Source organism: Notechis scutatus, chromosome 16 (assembly GCF_049901735.1).
Source record: "Notechis scutatus isolate UNSWTSFEM ecotype Mainland chromosome 16, rNotScu1.2, whole genome shotgun sequence".
NCBI lineage: Eukaryota > Metazoa > Chordata > Lepidosauria > Squamata > Elapidae > Notechis > Notechis scutatus.
Genome location: NC_142024.1, coordinates 801,864 through 822,065, shown reverse-complemented (window position 1 = coordinate 822,065; position 20,202 = coordinate 801,864). Strand labels below are relative to the sequence as shown.

The following is a 20,202-nucleotide window of genomic DNA, read 5'->3' as shown; positions in this document are numbered from 1 at the left end:
GGAAAGAACTTGGAATAATAATAGCCTTCCATCTCGTGGCCATTTTGCGTCATGGCAGGTGGAGGAAAGAACTTAATAATAATAGCCCGCCGTCTGGTGGCCATTTTGCGCATGGCAGATGGAGGAAAGAACTTAATAATAATAGCCCGCCGTCTCGTAGCCATTTTGCGCATGGCAGGTGGAGGAAAGAACTTAATAATAAAAGCCCGCCGTCTCGTGGCCATTTTCCGCATGGCAGGTGGAGGAAAGAACTTAATAATAAAGCCCGCCGTCTCCTGGCCATTTTGCGTCATAGCAGGTGAAGTACAGAAATTTCTACACCTGCCATAACGCAAAATGACCACGAGATGGCGGGCTATTATTGTTAATGCAATTTCCCATAGACTTTGAAAACCGCGGTTTTCACGTAATTTGAGGTCTATTTTCACCCCGTTTTCCCCCTAGAGTGATGGGGGACTCAGAGTAAGATATTTTCCCCGAGTCCCTTCGACAAAAGCTCCGGCTGTCCCTTTAAAAGGCGGGTTACAATCAAGGCGCGACGTCTCCCCCCTTTAGGCCCCCTTGCAATCGCCCTATCTTTTCCAATAGAAGCGAATTGAGGCGGCCGGCTGACTGCCTGCAAGGGACAACCGGTTGGGGCAGGGAAAATATCCAATTGCCGGGCCCGGGGAGGAAGGGAAGGGAAATTATCATCACGCGAGAGAGAAACATCAGCTTTGAAAACGGTCCAGCTAAAAGTGTATTGGAGCGGGGCAGGCAATCGGATAGACACCTCCTTGCAAGGGGCCTTTCTCTCCAGCAGCCTAGAGCGTCGAACAAAGTCCTATTAGGGGGAAAGGCAGCAGCTGGGAGATTGCCTGGCTTCGCTAACAATCCACTTTTAAGGGCAAAAAAAAGGGGGAGAAAAGCATTTTTAGAGGCGAGGCTCCACATTTGCAAAGCGATACTTCTTTTGCTCGAGCCAGAGCCGCTTCTGCCGCCCCTGGGCATGAGTTTCTTTTCTTTTTTGCAGGTGCGACTATCAAGTCGAAATTGCCATTTAATTTTTTTGGGCGGGGTGCAAAGCTGCAATGAACTGGGCCAGAACCCGCTGCTGAATTAATATTCTTCCAGGGCTTCGGGGCCAAACAGAGGTAAGTGAACAGCTTGCATGCACAGGGCAGCCTTTAAAATAATGGGGTGGTGGTGGAGGGAAATAAAAATACTAGAAATGGGGGGTGGAAACACACAAAGAAAGGCAAGAAATGGAAGTTTTTCATGGCAAGTGCATTAAGGGCCCTTATTCTCTTGTGCTCTATTCTATTCTTATTCCTATATTCTATTTAATTCTGTTCTATTCTTATTCTTGGGGTAGGGTGGGGTGGGGTGTAGTCTGGTCTGGTCTGGGTTTAAACCTTGGAAGGGCCTCCCTGTGTGTCTTAAGACTGGATTTCTGGGGGTGCCACCCCCCAAATCTTCAAAGGCCTTTGTCCTTTGCCCCACAATCCCAATTTCTCCTTGTGTGCTGTTAAAACCCACCCGTGCAGGTGCCTTGAGCCAATCTCTGCATGCCAAAAAAAAAAGGGCTTCCTGGTTGTTTTTGTCCTATTTCTCTTTTTAAATGCTCTGGCTTCCAAATTTCTTCCCACTTCCCCCCTCAACAAAACCAGATAGAGATTCCCTTCTCGGCCTGTTTTAGATCCTGTAGACCTCTCAGTTCTCCCTCCTTTCTCTGAATCGGGTTTATTTCCAGCACAAATCGTTCCCCAGGGAACCATGGCCCAAAGAACCTTTTTATGAGATCCCTGGTAAAGAGCCCAGGTTGGGGGGGAAGTAATAGTGCTGCCCTGATCCGTTTAACATAATAAAACAAATGCGTATGATGGGGAGGGAATTGGGTGGGTTGGAGAGCAAGGTTTTTTTGTGTTTTTTTTTGCATTGGTAAACAATGTTTATTGCTCTGTGCGTGGTTTGCGACCATTTAGAGAGGGCCAGAAACTGCACCATTTGAGATGCAGGCAGTACGACATGACCTGGAAGTCCCCCCTTCACCTACAAGCGTTGAAGGGTGGCAGTTCCCAGGGCCCCTTCACCTGTTCAGGTATAAGACCCAAGAAGGCACCAAGAACTCCACAGTCCTCCTCCTCTCCTCCTCCTTCCCCTCCCCTCCTCCTCCTCCCCTCCTCCTCCTCTCCACAAACCCCATTTCCTTCCAACACTGATGATGTTACTTAGTTTGGTTTTGAAACGTCTACAACGAAACCACCCAGCTTGGCGAGCCCCAAGGACCTCTGAGCTACAAATATTCTTGTCAATATCCCAAAGTTGCTTTTCCAAGGGAGAACTGAACTTTCCTGGGTTTTCTTTGAAGACGTTTCGCTTCCCATCCAAGAAGCTTCTTCAGTTCTATCGATGTCCTATCGATACCTTCCTTCATTCTCCACTTGGAGGTTGAGTCCCTTAAGGTTTGCTCCTCCCTCTTCTTCCCATCAAGCTTCCCGTCCTGCAGGGGCCACGCGTAAGGCTTTAAAGCCCGTGGCACATACCACGCAGGCTCCTCCTTAGTGCCAGGGCTGTTAACTCCTCTGTGCTCTGGAAGAAAGGTTGCATTTCAGCTTTTCTTTTTGAAATGGTTTGCACCCTCCGCTTGGTTTGGCTCTCGGTTTCCCAAATCCCCGGCTCTCGGCCCTGTGCTCAAATCCCCCCAGGTGCTTCATTTGCTTTCCTTGCTGTTTCTCCTCCAGGTAGCCAAGAGGTGGGCCGGGTGTTGCGTATGCCCAGTTTCCTGGCGGCTTCCCCAGTGCAACCTTCCTCCCACGGAGCTTCACTCAACCCTCCACCGGAAGCGTGGCCTCGTCCCCCTACGGAGGGAAGCTTCTCCCCAGCCGGGTCTCCCCCAAGCAGGAAAATGGGACCTCTCTCCCTTGGAGGCCCTGGGCGATGCCCCCAAGCCCCCTTCGTAACGCCTGGATTCTCCGCCGTCGGACATCTCACTGAAGAAGGAAGTTCCCTCCCCAAAGAGGCCTGTGGAAATCTGCTAAAATATTCGTATTGGGGGAGGAAATAAAGACTCGGCGGGATGGGGTTTTAAAAGTTTATTTATTAGGAAGACACACTTGGAGAAGGAGAAACGGCTCTGCAAACCAGCCATGGAGGGGCAAGGACCCCCTCCCTCTTCCTTTTTTGCAGGGGGGAAACACCTCCTGGCTGGAACCGGTACAGTGTTCTTTTCTTGTGGGGGAGGTCTATGCATCGCTAGCAGCTTTTGAGACCGACAAAGTGATCCAGTGTCTAAACTCCATGTCCTTTTTTAAATTTTTATTATTTTTATTTGGATGGTAGAGCACAGCCTGTCTGTGTGGGGCTATCTTCTTCCCTTTTTTCCTCTCCTTTGACTTCCTGTGGTTTCTCTCTCTGATGGGCATCGTTGGTTGGTTTGCTCGCTCGTTTGTTTCCATCCTGGCCTTTCTGGGCATTTGGTTGACTCGGGACTCCCGTCCTTCCGAGGTCGGTAAAACGAGGACCCGGATTGTTTGGGGGGTGCAATGCTTTGCTGACTGTGTAAATCACTTACAGACGGCCGTAAAAGCCCTGTGAAGCGGCATTAAGTCTTTTTAAGTGCTATTGCAGCTTAGAGGCTGCAGGGAGGCCCATCAGCCGCGGGTTTGGCTGCCTGGGAATTGTTGGGAAGGAGGCAGAAAGGAAGCAGGAAGGATATTGTGCTTGGGGGAATGGGGGTAACCCATTGCTTCCCTTCTGGAAGTCTTTCTGTGTGTGTGTGGGGGGTCCTTGGTGCTCTCTGAGCTTGGTTTTCTTGCAGACGTCTCATTACCCAATTAGGTAACATCATCAGTGCAGTGAGGATGGGATGATCAGGGCACTGATGACGTTACCAAGCTGGGTGATGAAATGTTTGTGAGAAAACCCAACTTTGGAGGGCACCAAAGACCCCACAGTTCAACCCTGAGCTGTATTCTCCTATGTGTGTGTGTGTGTGCATACAAAACACAGATATGCTCCGTTTTAATTGGCTTTTGTGCCCAAAGGATGCAGTGTTTTCTTTTAAGGCAGGGCAGCCTGGGTGAGGATACAGAATTGCACATTTCCACACCCAGGCAACCAACATGGGAGCCCTTGCCAGCTTTCAACCAATGTGTGTCTGTGTGTGTTTGTGTGTTTGCCCAATTTGGGGTGGGGGAAAGAATGCAGGGGCCAAATTTTGAAGACACCCCTGCTGTGTCTGTGTTTGTTCCCTCCCCTGGTGCATTAATCCAAGATAGCTCAGTTGGTATCCTAGCTTCTTGTTAAAAGCTTCCTATCCACTTGAAGGCTTTCCAGCAAAGCAGTTGAAATAAAACAAAAAGAGAATTCACTCCCTTTGTAAAACAGGTAGGGGTGTCGGGGTGAGTCCTTCAGAACTTACAATTCCTTTTTTGGGTGGGTGGGGAGACATTAAAGTATTGGTGGGTAAACAGCCCAGCTTATTAGATGAAATCCTGGCCTCATCAGCCAGCAAAGGGGTAAGTATGAAATAAAAGTGCGACCAGTTGTGGGAACCACCAGATGGCAAGGAGGACAACGAGGACAGGTGACAACAGGTAAGAACAGGTAAGTGGAGGGCACAGGTGCTGGGAAGATGGGGGCAGGCAGGCCTTAGCCAGAGTGGGTTGGCAAGAGCCCCCAAGAGCTGGCCTGCCTGCAGCCCCCATCTTCCCAGCGCCTGCATTTCCTCCCTCCTCTTGGCCCCCATCTTTGGCCTCAAGGGGGACCGAGGTAGGGAGGGGCAGGCCCTGGGTGCCCCCCTTCCAGGTCTGCAGGGTTGGGGTGGCCCCTGCCATCTTCCCAGGGCCATCATCCTCTTCCTCCTCCCCCCGTGCCCCAGGAGGGCTGCTGGGGGCTGAGTGGAGGTGGGGAGAGGAAGGCACTTGGGAGGATGCTAGAGGCTGGCTGGGGAGGGGCTCCTTGGCAACGCCCCTCCTCTTCCCTTCCCAGCTCCCCTGGTGCCAGGCAATGGGGGAATGGGAGGTCCTGGGCTGGAGGGTGGGGAGATTGGCAGGCCAGGGGCAAAGGCCTCCCTTGAAAAGCCAGGGAGAGCCTGCCAATCCCCCCCCCTCTCTGGGCCTCCCTTTCCCTGCTGAGCCTGCCAGCATGGCACCAAGGGGGCTGGGAAGAGGAGAGGAGGAGGGCAAGGAGCCCCTCCCCAGCCTCCTCTGACGTCCTTCCAGGGCCTGCCTTGCCCACCTCCTCCAGCAGCCCTCCTGGGGGAGGAGAAGAGGAAAGCCCTGGGAAGATGGGGAGGGGCCCCTCAGCCCAGTAGACCGGGGGCACCCAGGGTCTGCCCCTCCCCCCCTTGGGGTCATAGATGGGAGGGGCAAAAGGAGGGAGGGAAATGGGGGAGGGGAGGGTTGGAAGGGGAGGGGTGTAGGCGGGGAAAGAAACACACCCAGGATGGCAGAAGAGACAAACTTTATTAAAGTTCAAAAAAACAAGCAATACACCCCCCCTCTGATCCCAGCCCACCCACCTGCCCCCCTCCCCACACCCACCCCCATCCCCCACCCGCCCCCTCCCCTATCCCCCCACTGCCTTTGGCTTCAGTCCTGGCTTAAAGGGGCCCAGGGGGAGGGAGGTCCTAGGAAGAGGGGGGGTTATATGCTCCCCCCTCCTCCCAGGGCCCCCCCTTACCCCCCCCAGGCCCCTTTTAGGCCAGGATTGAAGCCAAAGGCATTGATGGGGGCTGAGGGAGGCCCATGGGACATGGGTGGGTGTGATGGGCCAGAGAACGGTCGCCCAGTCTCCCTTGGCTTGGAGTGGCCAAACTGCCACCCTGAGAGCCAAGGACATTGGGCAGCCGCTCTCTGCCCAGCCCACCTGCACCCCAGCCCCATCTCTCGGCCTCCCCCAGTCCCCACCAACCCTCAGCTTCAACCGTGGCACAAGGGAAGCTGGCAAGAGGCTCTGGGGAGGCCCAGGGCTGCTTGGATGCCCAGGCCTCCCTAGGGCCTCCCTGCCAGCCTCCCTGATGCCATGGCTGGCTCCTGGCCTTTCTCCCCCCTCCTGAGGGTGACCCACCATGCACAGAGATTTTCTCTGTGCACCCATTGCTATAAGTAGGCATGCACAAATGTATATTATTTGAAATTAACTCCAAGATTTGGAATAAATTGTGCACACCTGCTTAGAACAAGGGGAGGAACTGCAGACTTGACACACCTGGGCTTTCTGGCTCACCTGCCTAGGTGCCGGGAAGATTGGGGGAGGGAGCATGCATGACACCCAATGAAGCACAAGGAAGACCTTACACATAAAAAGGTTTCAACTTTGACAAGTTTAAGTTGTGCAGACTTCTAACTAGAGCTGAAGTTTGCCAAGGCCAAGAACCACTGGAGACCCTAAAATGGGGGTCTTCAAACTTGACAGCTTTAAGACTTGTGGACTTCAACTCCCAGAATTCCTCCTCCAGTTGTGTTAGCTCAGGAAATCTGGGGGTTGAAGTCCACAAGTCTTAAACTTGCCAAGTTTGAAGACCCTTGATCTATCTCTATCACCTATCAATCATCTATATCATCTCTCTATCCTCTACATCGGGGCTCTTCAAACTTGACAGCTTTAAGACTTGTGAACTTCAACTCCCAGAATTCATGTTAGCTCAGGAATTCTGAGCCAAGCTTTGCTGGCTGAGGAATTCTGGGAGTTGAAGTCCACAAGTCTTCAAGTGGCCAAGGTTGGAGACCTCTGCTCTAGGGCATCCTATGGAGATAGGATTCTGCCCTCTGTGTGAAGAACTCAACACAGAATCCAGAAGAACTGGAGACCCAACACCTGCAGGGCCTGGCACTTGTCCCAAGTGCCAGATTTCTGAACACAGGACTGAGAAGAATTGGGGGCCACCACCAAGTGAAGGCATGGAGCTCTCTGGTCTCCAAAGAATGGTGAACTTCAGTTTCCAGAAGTCTCCAATCCACGGGATGGAGAACGCTGGGAACTGAATTGCAGCTATCTGGTGTCTTGGGGAGAAAGGGGACATCTTAAGCTTCTCTAGCCACCATTGCTAAGGATTCTGGGAGCTAAAATCCCTCCCTTTGAAAGTTGCACCTTTCAATGGATGGACTACAGCTCCCCAAACTCTTAACTGTTTTAAATGGGAGTTGAGTGGGAACCATCTAGTGCCTTCCACTCTGGAGGACTCCAATTCCCATAATTCTGAGAGTTGAAGTCCACACCCTTCTAAAGGCCAATTGGCTTTCTGAAAGCAAGTCCAGACCTACTTAGGGGGAGGTATAGATGACCCTCTTAGATCAGGGTTTCCCACCCTTAGCAAGATGTGTGGATATCAACACCCAGGATTCCCCAAACCGATTGGCTGGGGAATTCTGGGATTTGCAGTCCACACACCTTCAAGTTTGAAAAACGCTGATCTAAGTTCTTCCAACACCTCAACTCTGTCCAAACATCTGAACTTGCTCTACACGATCCTACCAGATAAACACTCCTGGTCCTAAAGGCTGACAACAGCCATGATTCCTTGACCCTACCAGCCACAGCTTAAAACTTACCACTTAAATCAAATTTACCACTTAAGGGCTCTTGGGCCTCAAGAGTATCTCCACAAACCACCAAACATTGTTAGCCAACCTGAAGACTTGACTCCCTTTACCTAACTTGCAAATTACAGAGAGATCCTGGCTACGTTGTGGATCAATAATAATAATAACAATAAGACTTGCTAACTCCTTATCCACTCATGACCAACAATAAGACTTGCTAACTCCTTATCCACTCACAACCAACAATAAGACTTGCTAACTCCTTATCCACTCACAACCAACAATAAGACTTGCTAACTCCTTATCCACTCATGACCAACAATAAGACTTGCTATCTCCTTATCCACTCACGACCAACAATAAGACTTGCTAACTCCTTATCCACTCATGACCAACAATAAGACTTGCTAACTCCTTATCCACTCACAACCAACAATAAGACTTGCTAACTCCTTATCCACTCACAACCAACAATAAGACTTGCTAACTCCTTATCCACTCATGACCAACAATAAGACTTGCTATCTCCTTATCCACTCACGACCAACAATAAGACTTGCTAACTCCTTATCCACTCAGAACCAACAATAAGACTTGCTAACTCTTATCCACTCACGAGCAACAATAAGACTTGCTAACTCCTTATTCTAGACCTGATCTGTCCGGTGACCTCAAGCAACAAGTGTGTGTGTGTTGGGGGGTCTCAGTTCCTGGTGGGCACCACCCAGGCGGCGAAGAAAGGCGTGCGTGGGTCACAATGCAGTAAAAGCCGCAGGGAAGAACGTTTCTCCATCGGGATCTGGCCGTTTTGCCCGCTGCGGTTTCGGTGCAGAGCGATCCAGGCCTCCGAAAGAAATGCACAAGAGGCTGTTTTTACAAGCCGAGAACCGACACACACGATCCCTTCCCATACAGAGATAAAAATAAGAGGAATTGGGGGGAGTGGGGGATTCAAAGCATGCATTGTGCTGCCAGTCCAACTCTTCCTGCTGTTGTTTGGTCCCAAGAGTTTTAAATAAGGTCACTTGCAGGAAAAGAGCCAAGCCACAAAATGTGGTGGCACGTTGGTCTTCCATCACTCCGTCTCCAGCGCTGGGTGGGTGGGATTGGCCTCCCGAAGAGGAAGGGGCAGCATGGAAGGCTGGCCTGGCTTTTTAATTTTTAAAGAAGGTTTTGTTTTGAGATGGTTTTAAGAACCCACATTATTATTCTTCTAAAGAGGCAGGGTTTTTTTTCCAGCCATCATGGTCTTTTTAGGCTCCCCTGTTGTAGGATAAAATTTTCTGGAATTTCCCTCCAGTGCCCTCAGGACCAGCTGGAACAATGCAGCCCCTTCCTCGGCCCTCCACAAGTGGCAACAGCTGTCCAGTTAACCCCCCCCAAAAAAATCTGTCCATCCATCAGTCTCATCATCGGAAAAATCCAAGTCTTCCACCACGTCCTCTTCTCCTCTTGCCAGCTGTTGCAACTCTGCCCGAGGCAGCGGTTTCTGACGGGGCATGGCCCTCTCGCCTCCTGGAGAAGGAAGAAAAACAGGGGTGTCAATCCATCTGGGTGCTAATTAATCATCTGTGCTAATTAAAGGATCGTCTGCAGGGCGCAGGAGGGGGCGAGATGGAAATGGGAAGGTGGGCCGGATACAAGTTTAATAATAAGTAAAGCAATAAATAAACCAAAGCACCTGGGTGTTTACAATGGGGATGGAGGATCAAGGAGAAGAAAATTTTTATTTCCCTTTCCCATTTTATTTGGGGGGGGGGACACAACAACTCTATAAAGGCTTCCAAAACTCACATCCTAGAAATAAGGGGGGAATTGGGCTCTTCTCCAAACTGACCAGAATTCAGATGTTCGGCAACCGACTCGTATTTATGACAGTTGCAGAGTCCCCGGGGTTACATCATCCCCTTTGGTGGCCTTCTGACAAGGAAGCCAGATTCACTTGACAAACTAACAAACTGCAGTGATTCACTTAACAAATGTGGCAAGGAAGGTTGTAAAATGGGACAAAATTAACTTTATATGCGTCTCTCGCTTAAGCAACAGATATTTTCGGGCTCAACTGTGGTCATAAGTCAAGGACTTGCTATATGACATTAACTTCTACTTTAAAATAGATACACTCCCTTCCCAGGCCATGTTTCCATAAGGACTGCTCATAAAACAGCCCACTTCCAAGTTTGCAAAGCTTTTCACGCACACAATACATTTAAATCAACTTTCCAACAGGCCCATAAATGACCCATAAACTGCACACAAAAAAAACCCCACAACCCCCCATCCCTTGGACAAGGCCTGCAAGAAGAAATGACGCAACACACACACACACCCACCCACCCAGGGCCCCTGGTCCCCCTCACCCACCACCTGCAACCCCCCAGCCCCTCACCTGTGCAGCCCCCTCCCCCCCCACAAACGAGGCAGGCGAGCCAGCGCCATTGCCTCCCCGGGCGCCACTCCGAAGCGGCTCCCGTTGGCCAACAGAGGGAGGGGACGGGACGGAGGAGGCCTCCCTTACCGGAACCGGGCCCGGGAAACCCTCCAGGCGCTTCCCGAGTTCCACCGACCTCGCGGCCGTCGCGGAAGGCAGCGAGAGGCCGCCCACAAGCCGCGCACGCGCCTCTCCAACCGCCACCGCCCAGCAGCTGCGCCGAAGGCCGGGCACGCCTGCGCAAGGCGCACGTGGCTGCAGGGGGGGTCACGTGGCTTGGTGGGCGTGGCTTGGTGGCCATCTCACGGGGTGGGCGCGGCCTGGTGGTCATGTGACGGGATGAGCGTGGCTTGACGGCCAGGTCGCGGTGGGCGCGGCCTGGTGGTCACGTGTTTGCGTGGGCGTGGCTTGTCGGCCATGTGATGGGTGGGCGCGGCCTGGTGGTCATGTGGCTGGGTGGGCGTGCCCAACTTAATGATTATTCATATTTCTATTAACTGTTGCGATTCCTTCCCTGCGCCTGCAATGACGCAAAACGACCACGAGATGGCGGCCTATTATAGTCAATGCAATTTCCCATAGACTTAGAAAACCGCGGTTTTCACGTAATTTGAGGTCTATTTTCGCCCCGTTTCCCCCCCTAGAGTGATAGGGGGCTCAGTGTAAGACCTCTCGTCGGATTTCACCACATTTTTAACCTGATTATTTTTATTTATATTAAATTTCGCGATTCCTTCCCTGCGCCTGCCATAACGAAAAATATCCATCAGGTGGCAGGCTGTTATTGCTGTGCAATTTCTTTCCTCCACCTCCACCTGCAATGACGCAAAATGGCCACGAGACGGCGGGCTATTATTATTAAGTTCTTTCCTCCACCTGCAATGACGCAAAATGGCCACGAGACGGCGGGCTATTATTATTAAGTTCTTTCCTCTACCTGCCATACGCAAAATGGCCACGAGACGGCGGGCTATTATTATTAAGTTCTTTCTTCCACCTGCAATGACGCAGAATGGCCACGAGAGGGCGGGCTATTATTGTTAATGCAATTTAGTGCAGGGAAGGACGACCCCCCGCCTTATTCCTTATGGTCGTAACTTGTAAAGCGGCTTGTCCAGAAAATAAATCACCCACAATTGCAAACGGGAGGTCTTGAAAACTGTCTCTGGCCCCGTGTGAGAAGTTCCTGGGAGGTGGGGAATTCCCCCCCCTTTCCTCCCCCCACCTCCATAGAAGGGAAAAAAGGTGGGGGGGGTTGGAAAGGAGGGCCTGACACCCCCTTTCTCTGCTCACAGCTACAGAGTCAAGATGGGGAGCCCCCTGTGGTTTGCAGCGGCTGCCCTGATCCTGACGTTGGAGATCGTGGTTGGCCAGCAAAACGTTTGCAAAGCGTCCGACGGCAGAGACGGCCATCCGGGAGCCCCGGGCCGGAATGGAAGACCGGGCCAAAAAGGAGACCTGGGTGCCCCAGGTAAAATTAAAAACGACGCCCGCCTCCCCTCAACTTGGCTCCAGCAGGGGGGGTTGGACTAGATGACCTCCGAGGGACCCTTCCCACCTGATTTTTCTCTCTCTCTCTCACTTTTTCCCCTGTTCCAGGCTTGGGGACACGGAGCAGCGGCATCCGGGGCCCGAAAGGAGAACCGGGGGAGCCCGGCCTCTCGGGAGAGCCGGGCAGCCAAGGTTTCCGAGGCCTGGATGGCCCCCCGGGCCCCCCCGGAGAACAGGGGGACCGTGGCCCCAAAGGCCAAGTGGGGAACCTCCAGGACCAGCCCAAGACGGCCTTCTCGGCGTCCCGCAAGAACCCGTCTCCGGGCGTCTCCCCCAAAACCGTGGTGTTCGACCACAGCATCACCAACCAGGATAACGCCTACAGCACCCAGACGGGGAAATTCACCTGCCGGGTGCCGGGCTATTATTACTTCACCTTCCAGGTGGTCTCCAAGGGCAGCCTCTGCCTGGACCTGATGCACAGGGACCAGTCGGTGGCCACCTTCTGCGACCAGAGCCAGGGCCTCCTGCAGGTCAACTCGGGGGGCAGCGTCCTGAACCTGGCTCCGGGCGACCAGGTGTGGCTGGACAGCAATCCGCCAGGGGCGGCCAACATCTACGCCGGGATGGAAGCCGACAGCGTCTTCAGCGGCTTCCTCTTGTTCCCCACCAAGGCTTGATCGGCCTTCGGAGGAGGAGGAGGGGGCTTTCATTTCCTTTTCAGGCTGGGGTGGGGGGTAGGCCTTGGGCTGAACTGCCATGCTTCGCTTGCCTACGCTCCCCCTGCGAGGGAGGCCGCCAGGCCCCCCCCGGATGGAGCTGCGGGGTCCTTCTTGCTGCCCAATAAAAGTTTTCTCCAGGTCAAAAGTCAAAAAGTCTGCTGTTTTGCGGTGTGTGGGTGCCTTTCGGTGGGCTTTCAGCTCCCCCTATTTCGGAGGCCCTTAAAGGGGGAGGGAGGGAGGGAAGGAGGGAGGGGCACGTAATTATAGGTTTTAATTCTGTACGTCTTGCTTGTTCTTGTTTGAGAGGAAGGAAGGAAGGAGGGAAGAAAAAGAAACAAAGAAAGAAACAAAGAAAAGGAAGAAGGGAGGGAGGAAAAATGGAAGGACGGAGGGAGGAAGAAAGAAAGAGAAAGAAAGAAGGGAGGGAGGGAAGGAAAATGGAAGGAAGGAAGGAGGGAGGGAGGGAGAAAGAAACAAAAAAGCAAGAAAGAAAGAAGGGAGGGAGGGGGGGAGGGAGGGAGGGAGGAAGAAAGGAAGAAAGAAAGAAAGAAGGAAAGAAAGAAAGGGAGGGAAGGAAGGAAAAATGGAGGGAGGAAGGAAGGAAGAGAGAAAGAAAGAAGGGAGGGAGGGAGGGAGGGAAGGAAGGAAGGAAAAATGAAGGAAGGGAAGGCTGAGGGGGGCCCCTGAAAACAGCCCCCTCCTCCCGGCTGCTTGGCCACACAATGGAAAACCCACCAAGGGAAATGGCTGAACACGGGGAAAGCTTGCTCAGCCCTCCCTCCCTTTCTCCTTCTTTCTTTTCTTCCTTCCTTCGTTCCATCAATCCCTTTTTCCCTCCCCTCCCTCCCTCCTTTCCTTCCTCCCCATTACTTAAGGGTTGTTAAGCGAAACTGCAGTAAGCCACACAGTTGTTAAGTGAACCCAGCTTCCCCCTTGCTCCTCAGGTCACAAAAGGGGATCACCTGACCCCAGGACACGACAACCGTCGTAAGTACAGGTCAGTGGCCAAGCATTTGAATTTTGATCACAGGATCAGACAGAAAACCCACCGTTGCATGAGCCTCACGCCTCTGCTGGGAACCTTAATGCTGCTTAGAGAATTGGGGGTCTGTGCCCCCCGCCCCCCAGGTTCTCACTGGGGGGGGCACATTCTGCTTTCAGGCTTTGGGGAAATGAGGCGTGGATGGAGTTGGCTTTTCTTCCTTTCCTCGCTTTCTCATTATTTGAGAATTAGCAAATTCTTGGCAGTAATTCACTAATCCTGCAATTTTACACACACACACACACAGACATCGGGTTGACCTTCAGCCTCCCAGCAGGGCCAGGCTCCGAAATGGGTGGAGGACGCCCACCTGTGCCAGCCTGGCCAGAAGGAAACGGGAGAGCCGGGTGAGGAGAAGAGGCTCCAAGAGGCTCCTGCGGGAAAGAGGGCTGGGGAGGCACCTCTGCTCTCTGGGATGAGTTTCACCCCTTGGCAAAAAAAGGAGGGGGGAGAAAAGATTTCTTTTTTAAAAAAAAGGGGGGGAAAGGTGATTTTTTAAAAGAAAGGCAGGTGAGCTCATGGCTATGAAAATATTCTATCGCCACCTGGTGGTCAACCTTGGCAGGGGAAAAAGAGAGACAGACAGAGAAGATATTTTTTGATTTGATCTGATTTGATTTGTCAATCGCTTAGAAGATAATAGGTCTAAGTATAAACATGAGGAAGAATACAGGAAATAGGTACAAATAAATGGGGACAATAGGACAGGGACGGGAGGCAGGATGGTGCGCTTATGCACGCCCCTGACCGACCTCTTAGGAATGGGGTGAGGTCAACGGTGGATAGTTTGAGGTTAAAGGTTAAAGTTTTGGGGGTTAGAGGACGTAACAACAGAGTCAGGTAGTGCATTCCAGGCATGGACCAGTCGCTTGCTGAAGTTGTACTTTCTGCAATTGAGTCTGAAACGGTTTACATTCAGTTTGTATCTGTTGTGTGTATAGATAGATGGAGGGAGGGATAGATAAAGGGATAGAGAGATAAGGAGAGATATGGATAGAGATAGATAAAGGGATAGATTAGATAGAGATAGAGGGATGGATAGATACAGTGATAAAGGGATAGATAAGTAGAGAGATAGACGGATAGATAGGTAATAGATAAGTACATAAATAGATATAGATATATAGTTACAGTGATAGATGAGAGGCTGCCAGCCAGGCGTGGGTGTGTTTGTGTGTGTGTGTGTGTGTGTGTGTGTGTGTGTGTGTGTGTGTATTTGCCTGGGCATTTCCCATGAGCCAAATTGGGGGTCCATTGGGGGTCTCTGCCTCTCCCCCTTCTAGTCCTTTGTAAATTAGAAGTCAATTCAAAGGATCATTTTTTATCCTTTTAGCAGCCGGTTGGGACCAAAAGTATCGAACAAAAGGCTCTGTCTCCCTTAAACGCCTCTTGGGGGAAACCTGGAATTATCATCAGAAATTTTAAATGTTGCAATGGTCGTAAGTGTGAAAAACGGCCACAAGTCGGGTTTTTTTTTTCAGTGCCGCTGTAACTCTGAACGCTCACTGAATGAACGTCGGTGAGTGGAGGCCTACCTGTAGTCCTTAGGTTACGACCATCAAGGGAGCCTGCTCATCACGGTCGTCCCCCACATAATGGGCTGGCTCTAAGTCCCTTCCTTCTGCGTTGAATGGTCCCTAAACGAACGGTTATAAGTCGAGGCCTCCCTGTACAGGCGGTCATATAGGTGAATCCATAGGGACGCCTCCTGGCCTTGGCTGCTCTGCAGGGGCGTCGTTGGGTAACCTGGGGGCGGCTTTCCTCCAGGACTCCCCAAGCCCCCCCCAGCCCTCCCAGCCCAGCCCCCCAGCTGCACCCCACATCTGGCGCCCGCCCCTCCCTCCCTCCCTCCCCCGCCTGCTTGCAGCCTCCCTTGCCTTTGCACCGCCGCCCCCCCCGCCCCACTTTCATTTTCGATCTGGCCCGGACTCTCCTCACCCCCCCCCCAGGATGCCAGGCGGGCGGAGACGGCGCCCCCCCGTTTCTTCGTTGCTATGGCAACCGCCCGGGTCATGCCTGGCCTTCCCTCTCCTCCCCCTCGGCGAGTCCCGGGCGGGCGGCTGCCATTGGCGGGGGCGCGCACGTGACGGCCGCTGGAATGAGCCCTGGCATTGCTCCGCTTTGCGGCGGGGATCGGGGCTGCTGCTGCTGCTGCTGCGCGTCCGGCTGGCCGGGCTGGCTGGCGGCGGGGGCGATCGGGAGGGCAGGTAAGCTCCAGCGGGGCGGCCGGAGGGGGGCGGCGGGCGGCGGGGCGCTGCGGGCTCCCGGGGCTGCTGCTCCGGGCCTGGCACGGCCAAGGCGGGCGGCGGACGGGGGTCCCTAGCGGAGATCTCCGGGGACCGGGCTGCCAGCTCCATCCGCCGCTTCTTCCCTGGTGGGGACCCCGATTCCCATCAGCCGCGGCCTGCCGGCGGGAAGGGACGATCCCCATCTCGGCGCCGGGCGAGAAAAGCCCCTTTGCCAGCAGCTGGGAGAAACGGCGACACGCGGGTTGGGGGCTTCGCACGAGCAGAAAAGGGATCGACCCCCCGTCCCCGGTTGGCCTCCGTCCCTAGCGGCGGGGGAGGATGATGGGTGTGGAGGTCCGGAAGGTGGAGGTTGGGCAGAGCAGCCGAGGAGCAGGAAGTTGGGGAGAAGGAAGAGGGGTCCCTCCTCCTCTGCAAAGGAAGACTGCTCTTGGACGGGGAGGCTCTCCATAGAAGGCAGCCCGAGCAGTCGACGGAGGAGGGTCTTTGGGGGGGGGGTGTCCCAAATGCAGCGTGCAATGGGGGGGGGCAGCGGGAGGAGGGATTGAACCCGACCCCCCCCCCAAGAGGCTGCTTTTGAGGTCCAGGAAGCTGCAGGTTCTAATAGATGCCCATCGACTTTTGCCCCCTGGCCCTTGAGGGTAGACCCTGACTGACCTTGGAGGATCCACCCTGCCGCCTTGAGCCCACAGCTCCCTCCAGCTCAGCCAAATCAGAGGAGGAGCTTGAACCCCCTTTTGCCAGCTCTCCAAATGTGGCCAACTACAATACCCAGCCTTCCCAGCAGCTGGGAATCAGGGGGGGCTGTTGTCTCAACGTCCCTGGAGGGTGTCAGGGAGGTGCCCCTCCTCTCGACCTCTCTCCCTTTGTTTCTCTTGGATGCCTTGTGGCGGGGAGTTCCACTGATGAACGAGCCACAAACGGGGTCCCTTTCCTGCCATGTGGCCGAATCGTCGGTTGTTCTTAACCAGAGACCCCCACACACCCCCTGCCATCTCCCGAAACCTACCTGTGTGTGTGTGTGTGTGTGTGTGTTTAGTGGCTAACCAGAAACCAAGAGTTGGCCTAGCTTTGGTGTTGTGCATTTGTTTCAAAATGAGACACCAGCCAACCGACTGGAAAGTCCCTTTTGAAGTTCTTGGGTGGGGGGGGCTGTTGCTGGGCCAGCCACTCACTCTTAGCCTCCCTGTCCCGTCTGCATCCAACCCCCCCACCCTTGACTGCCAGGGCTCCCCAGAGGGATTGGGACTACATATCCCAAGATCCTTAGCCAGGTGGGGGATTCATAGGCCCCTCTCGTCTGGGGTGTCCAACCTTGGCAACTATAAGACTTGTGGACTTCAACTCCCAGAATCCCCCAGCCACGCAGGCCTGTTTTCTCGGTCTCCCCCTCCCCACCGTGGAGGGATGGCAGAGGAAGGGGCCACAAGAGAGTCGGGGGGGGGGGATGCTCAGCAAAAGGGATTCTGGGAATCGAAGTCCACAAGCCTTTTAAACGTTGCCAGGGTTGGGCAGGTCGGTTTTGAACCAAAAATGAGGGAAAATAAGGAAACCCCAAGTGAAAAATAAAAACAAACCAACAGCAAAACCAAAGTTTACATCAGGGTGTCCAACCTGGCAACTTTAAGACTTGTGGACTTCAACTCCCAGAATTCCTCAGCCAGCAAAGCTGGCTGAGGAATTCTGGGAGTTGAAGTCCACAAGTCTTAAAGTTGCCAGGTTGGAGACCCCTGGTTTACATTTTGAAATAGATACAAATAGGTGGAGAGAAAAAATACAAAGACATTTCAGGCCCATTTTTAAAGAGGAAAAAAAAGTCAGACCAACTTTGCTCTCACACAAGAGGAGCTCGCATCATAACACAGGCCTGTCTCTCTTAACGGCAGTAAGTGGGACTGACGACTCCATCATACGGCCTGCAGTTGCCGTTGTTAGGTGAACGCTGCGCAGTTGCAGCGTCCCACAGGCAATCCTCGACTTACAACGGTTCATTCAGTGACGGTTCGAAGTTCCAACGGCACTGAAAAAAGGGACGTGGGGCCACTTTTCACGCCGCAGCAGCTTAAAAATGGCAGCGAGCCACTTAACAAACGCGGGAAAGAAAGCTTGTAAAATGGGGCCAAACTCACTGAACGACGGCCTCGCTTAGCAGCAGAATTTTTGGGCTCATTTGTGGCCGTAAGTTGAGGACCCCTGAACTAAACTGTAGTGCCCCTTGGGATGAAGTGAAATGGAGATGAGATTGGGGGGGGAATTTTTAATTTTTTCCAGATGCTTCCCCCCCTAAATGGAGAGCTAATTGCACCAAGGGACCACAACCAAGAATGCTGCGGCGCCTAGAAAACCGCCATGCTGGCGGCCCGGCACCCACTTTGGGGACTGCGGGAAAATCGGGCCCGGGAATTAGCGGGGGGGAGGAGGGAGACTTCAATTCCCAGCATTCCCCAGCAAGGGGGGGGGATTCTGGGAGTTGATGCTGCCTCCCACGCCGCCCCTTTGAGTGGCCAAGGCTGAGGGACAGAATTCTGGATCCTCCCTTTCGTTCTTTTCAGCAAATCACTGCCGTTGTTAAGTGAATCAGATGGTCATTAAGCAAATCCAGCTCCCCCTCATCGATTTGGCATGTTGAAATCCGGCTAGGAAGGTCGCAAATGGGGATCACGTGACCTGGAACGCTGCAACCGTCCTAAGTACATGCCAGTTGCCAAGCGCTGGAATTCTGATCCCTCCACCGTGGGGATACTGCAGCGGTCGTAAATGCGAGGATTGCTGGTCCATCGGTCACTTTTTTCGGTGCTGTTGTAACTCAAAACGGTCTCTCAACGAACGGTTTGTGCATCGAGGTCTGCCTGCTTTAGGGCAGAGGCCTAATTCGTATCCTGGGTGGGGGGGTCAGTTGGATTTGTAATCGTTCACCATAATTCCTTTGAATGGCAAAGCTCAGAGCGGAGACGCGTGCAGAAATCGAAAAAGGGCTTTAGTTCCAAGGTGGGGCAGCGGATTTAACCCCCTCGAAGCGCATCCCCCTTGGAGAAGGGGGCCTCTGGGGTCGTGTGTTTCATTGCTTCACTTCACGGCCCGGAGGGTCTTCAGAACAGCCATCCCAACAGGGATCCATCCATCCATCAGCATAGAGCTGGAGGGGACCTGGGAGGTCTTCTAGTCCAGCCCCCGCTCAAGCAGGTGATTCTATCCCGTTCCAGACAGGCGGCTGTCTGGTCTCTTCTTAGAAACCTCCAGTGGTTTTCTTGTTAGGGGATTCGGCTCGGCCGGAGTGTCCCCTTGCGTCGTAACTTAGGAACGGGGGGCACGGAGTTTTCCTCTGCTCCCCCCCCTTCTCCCTTCCATATCCTGCTTATTGAACCCTGTGACTGTCCTGAGGTTTTTGTACCTGATGAGTCTGGACTCTTGGCAAGTGTGCCCTGAGAGCATTTGCACCAAGACAAAGTCCTTGTGTGTCCAGTCACACTTGGCCAATAAAAGAATTCTATTCTATGGCTCTTAATTTTCCTTATATTCTCCTTAATTTTCCTTAATATTCCTTATCTCTGTGTCTGCTCATCCTACCCTCTTGGGGGCTTGTGGGGGGGTGTCATATATTCAATATATACATACCAATCCCCCCTTCTACGTCCAGCAGTGTTTTTCTTGGGCATCTCCCTCTTCCTAGGATGTAAACAAAGGCAGAAGACGCGGCATCTGGCTTGGATCAGGGAGCTACCCTCCATTTCCCTGATGTTTAATCATCATTAAATTGCAGGAGCAGCTGGCCAAGCACAGAGGCTCCCCCGTTTGAGGTGAACGGCTTTTTTTTTTGCAAAATGTACAGGCGGGGGTGAGGGGGGTCCCCCCAAAGGAGAGGCTTGGCAGGAAGGCAGAGAGCTTCACCCCCCCTTAAGCCTCGTCTCGTTTGCCTGCATTGGGGGGGGACCCAGGACCACAATTTCCGTGGCTGAGCCTGACCGTTGTTCACAACCCCTCAGACTTCACAGGGACGCTGAAGAAAGCGAGTTACAATCTGTCCTCGCAATTATGACCGTCACGATGTTCCCCTTGATGGCGATTCCGTCGTTGGGCAACTGGCACGTTATTGGCCAAAGGGGAGGCGTCCCAGCCTCCCCTGATCCCCTTAAGGTCTCTCTTTAACGACGGTGGCCAAAAACGTCGCCCAATCGGACGCGGGGATGACCCACTTAACAGCAGCCTTGCTTAGCGACAGAATGTCTGGTTCCCAACTGTGGTCGTAAGTCGAGGACTTATTGCGTATTGCGGTCGGCAGACACAGCTCCCTCCTGTTCAAAGGGCCTGTTTTGCTTTCAAGACACCTGTGTCTGTGTGTCGGGGTGTCCTGCGCCTCTCCAAGCCCCCAGCCTCCATTCCCCGATGGGGTGAGAAGTGGGGGTGCCCCGTTTAGGGGAGACATGGAAAAGTCCCCTAAATCCACCTCAATTTACCTCTGGCGGGTGCCCCTCCCCCCTCCCTCATATCTTCCCTCAAATGGCTAATTGATATGCTAATGAACCTGCTGGAAATAGGAGGAGGAGGAGGAGGAGGAGGAGGGAAGATTCGGCCACCCCCACGAGTGACCAGGGGATCCTTTCCAGGCGACGCCAGCCGTAAAAACGAAACCATTAGGGGAGATAAATGGGCTGGCATGGGGGAGGGAGGGGGGGCTGAGCGCTTCCTGTTCCAGTGGTCGGAATTAATGCAGGACCCCCCCCCCCGTCTCCCACCGCCGCCGTCT

The 20,202-nt window shown here is 53.3% G+C and overlaps 1 protein-coding gene and 3 long non-coding RNA genes across 4 annotated transcripts; 2 read left to right on the top strand and 2 right to left on the bottom strand.

Moving 5' to 3' along the window:
• The first annotated feature begins 344 nt into the window (after window positions 1-344).
• LOC148129365 (uncharacterized) lies at window positions 345-4,351 on the top strand. The gene is made up of 2 exons (XR_015745479.1): window positions 345-1,133; window positions 2,724-4,351. It is a non-coding gene; the product is annotated as an uncharacterized LOC148129365 (long non-coding RNA).
• Window positions 4,352-6,904: 2,553 nt separating this feature from the next.
• LOC148129364 (uncharacterized) lies at window positions 6,905-10,245 on the bottom strand. Its single transcript, XR_015745517.1, has 2 exons — window positions 10,045-10,245; window positions 6,905-9,041 (listed from the first exon to the last, which is right to left on the bottom strand). It is a non-coding gene; the product is annotated as an uncharacterized LOC148129364 (long non-coding RNA).
• A 976-nt stretch (window positions 10,246-11,221) lies between these two features.
• LOC148129363 (complement C1q subcomponent subunit A-like) lies at window positions 11,222-12,323 on the top strand. The gene is made up of 2 exons (XM_087944702.1): window positions 11,222-11,428; window positions 11,557-12,323. The coding sequence occupies exons 1-2, from the start codon at window positions 11,266-11,268 to the stop codon at window positions 12,126-12,128; spliced, it is 735 nt and encodes a 244-aa protein (XP_087800828.1). The 5' UTR covers window positions 11,222-11,265; the 3' UTR covers window positions 12,129-12,323.
• On the bottom strand, window positions 12,167-13,571 carry LOC148129362 (uncharacterized). Its single transcript, XR_015745518.1, has 2 exons — window positions 13,446-13,571; window positions 12,167-12,374 (listed from the first exon to the last, which is right to left on the bottom strand). It is a non-coding gene; the product is annotated as an uncharacterized LOC148129362 (long non-coding RNA).
• Window positions 13,572-20,202: the final 6,631 nt, after the last annotated feature.

Coding starts and splice junctions, on each gene's coding strand:
- LOC148129363 (XM_087944702.1), top strand. CDS start 11,266: ATGGGGAGCCCCCTGTGGTTTGCAGCGGCTGCCCTGATCCTGACGTTG. Junction 11,429..11,556: donor AGGAGACCTGGGTGCCCCAG/GTAAAATTAAAA, acceptor CCCCTGTTCCAG/GCTTGGGGACACGGAGCAGC.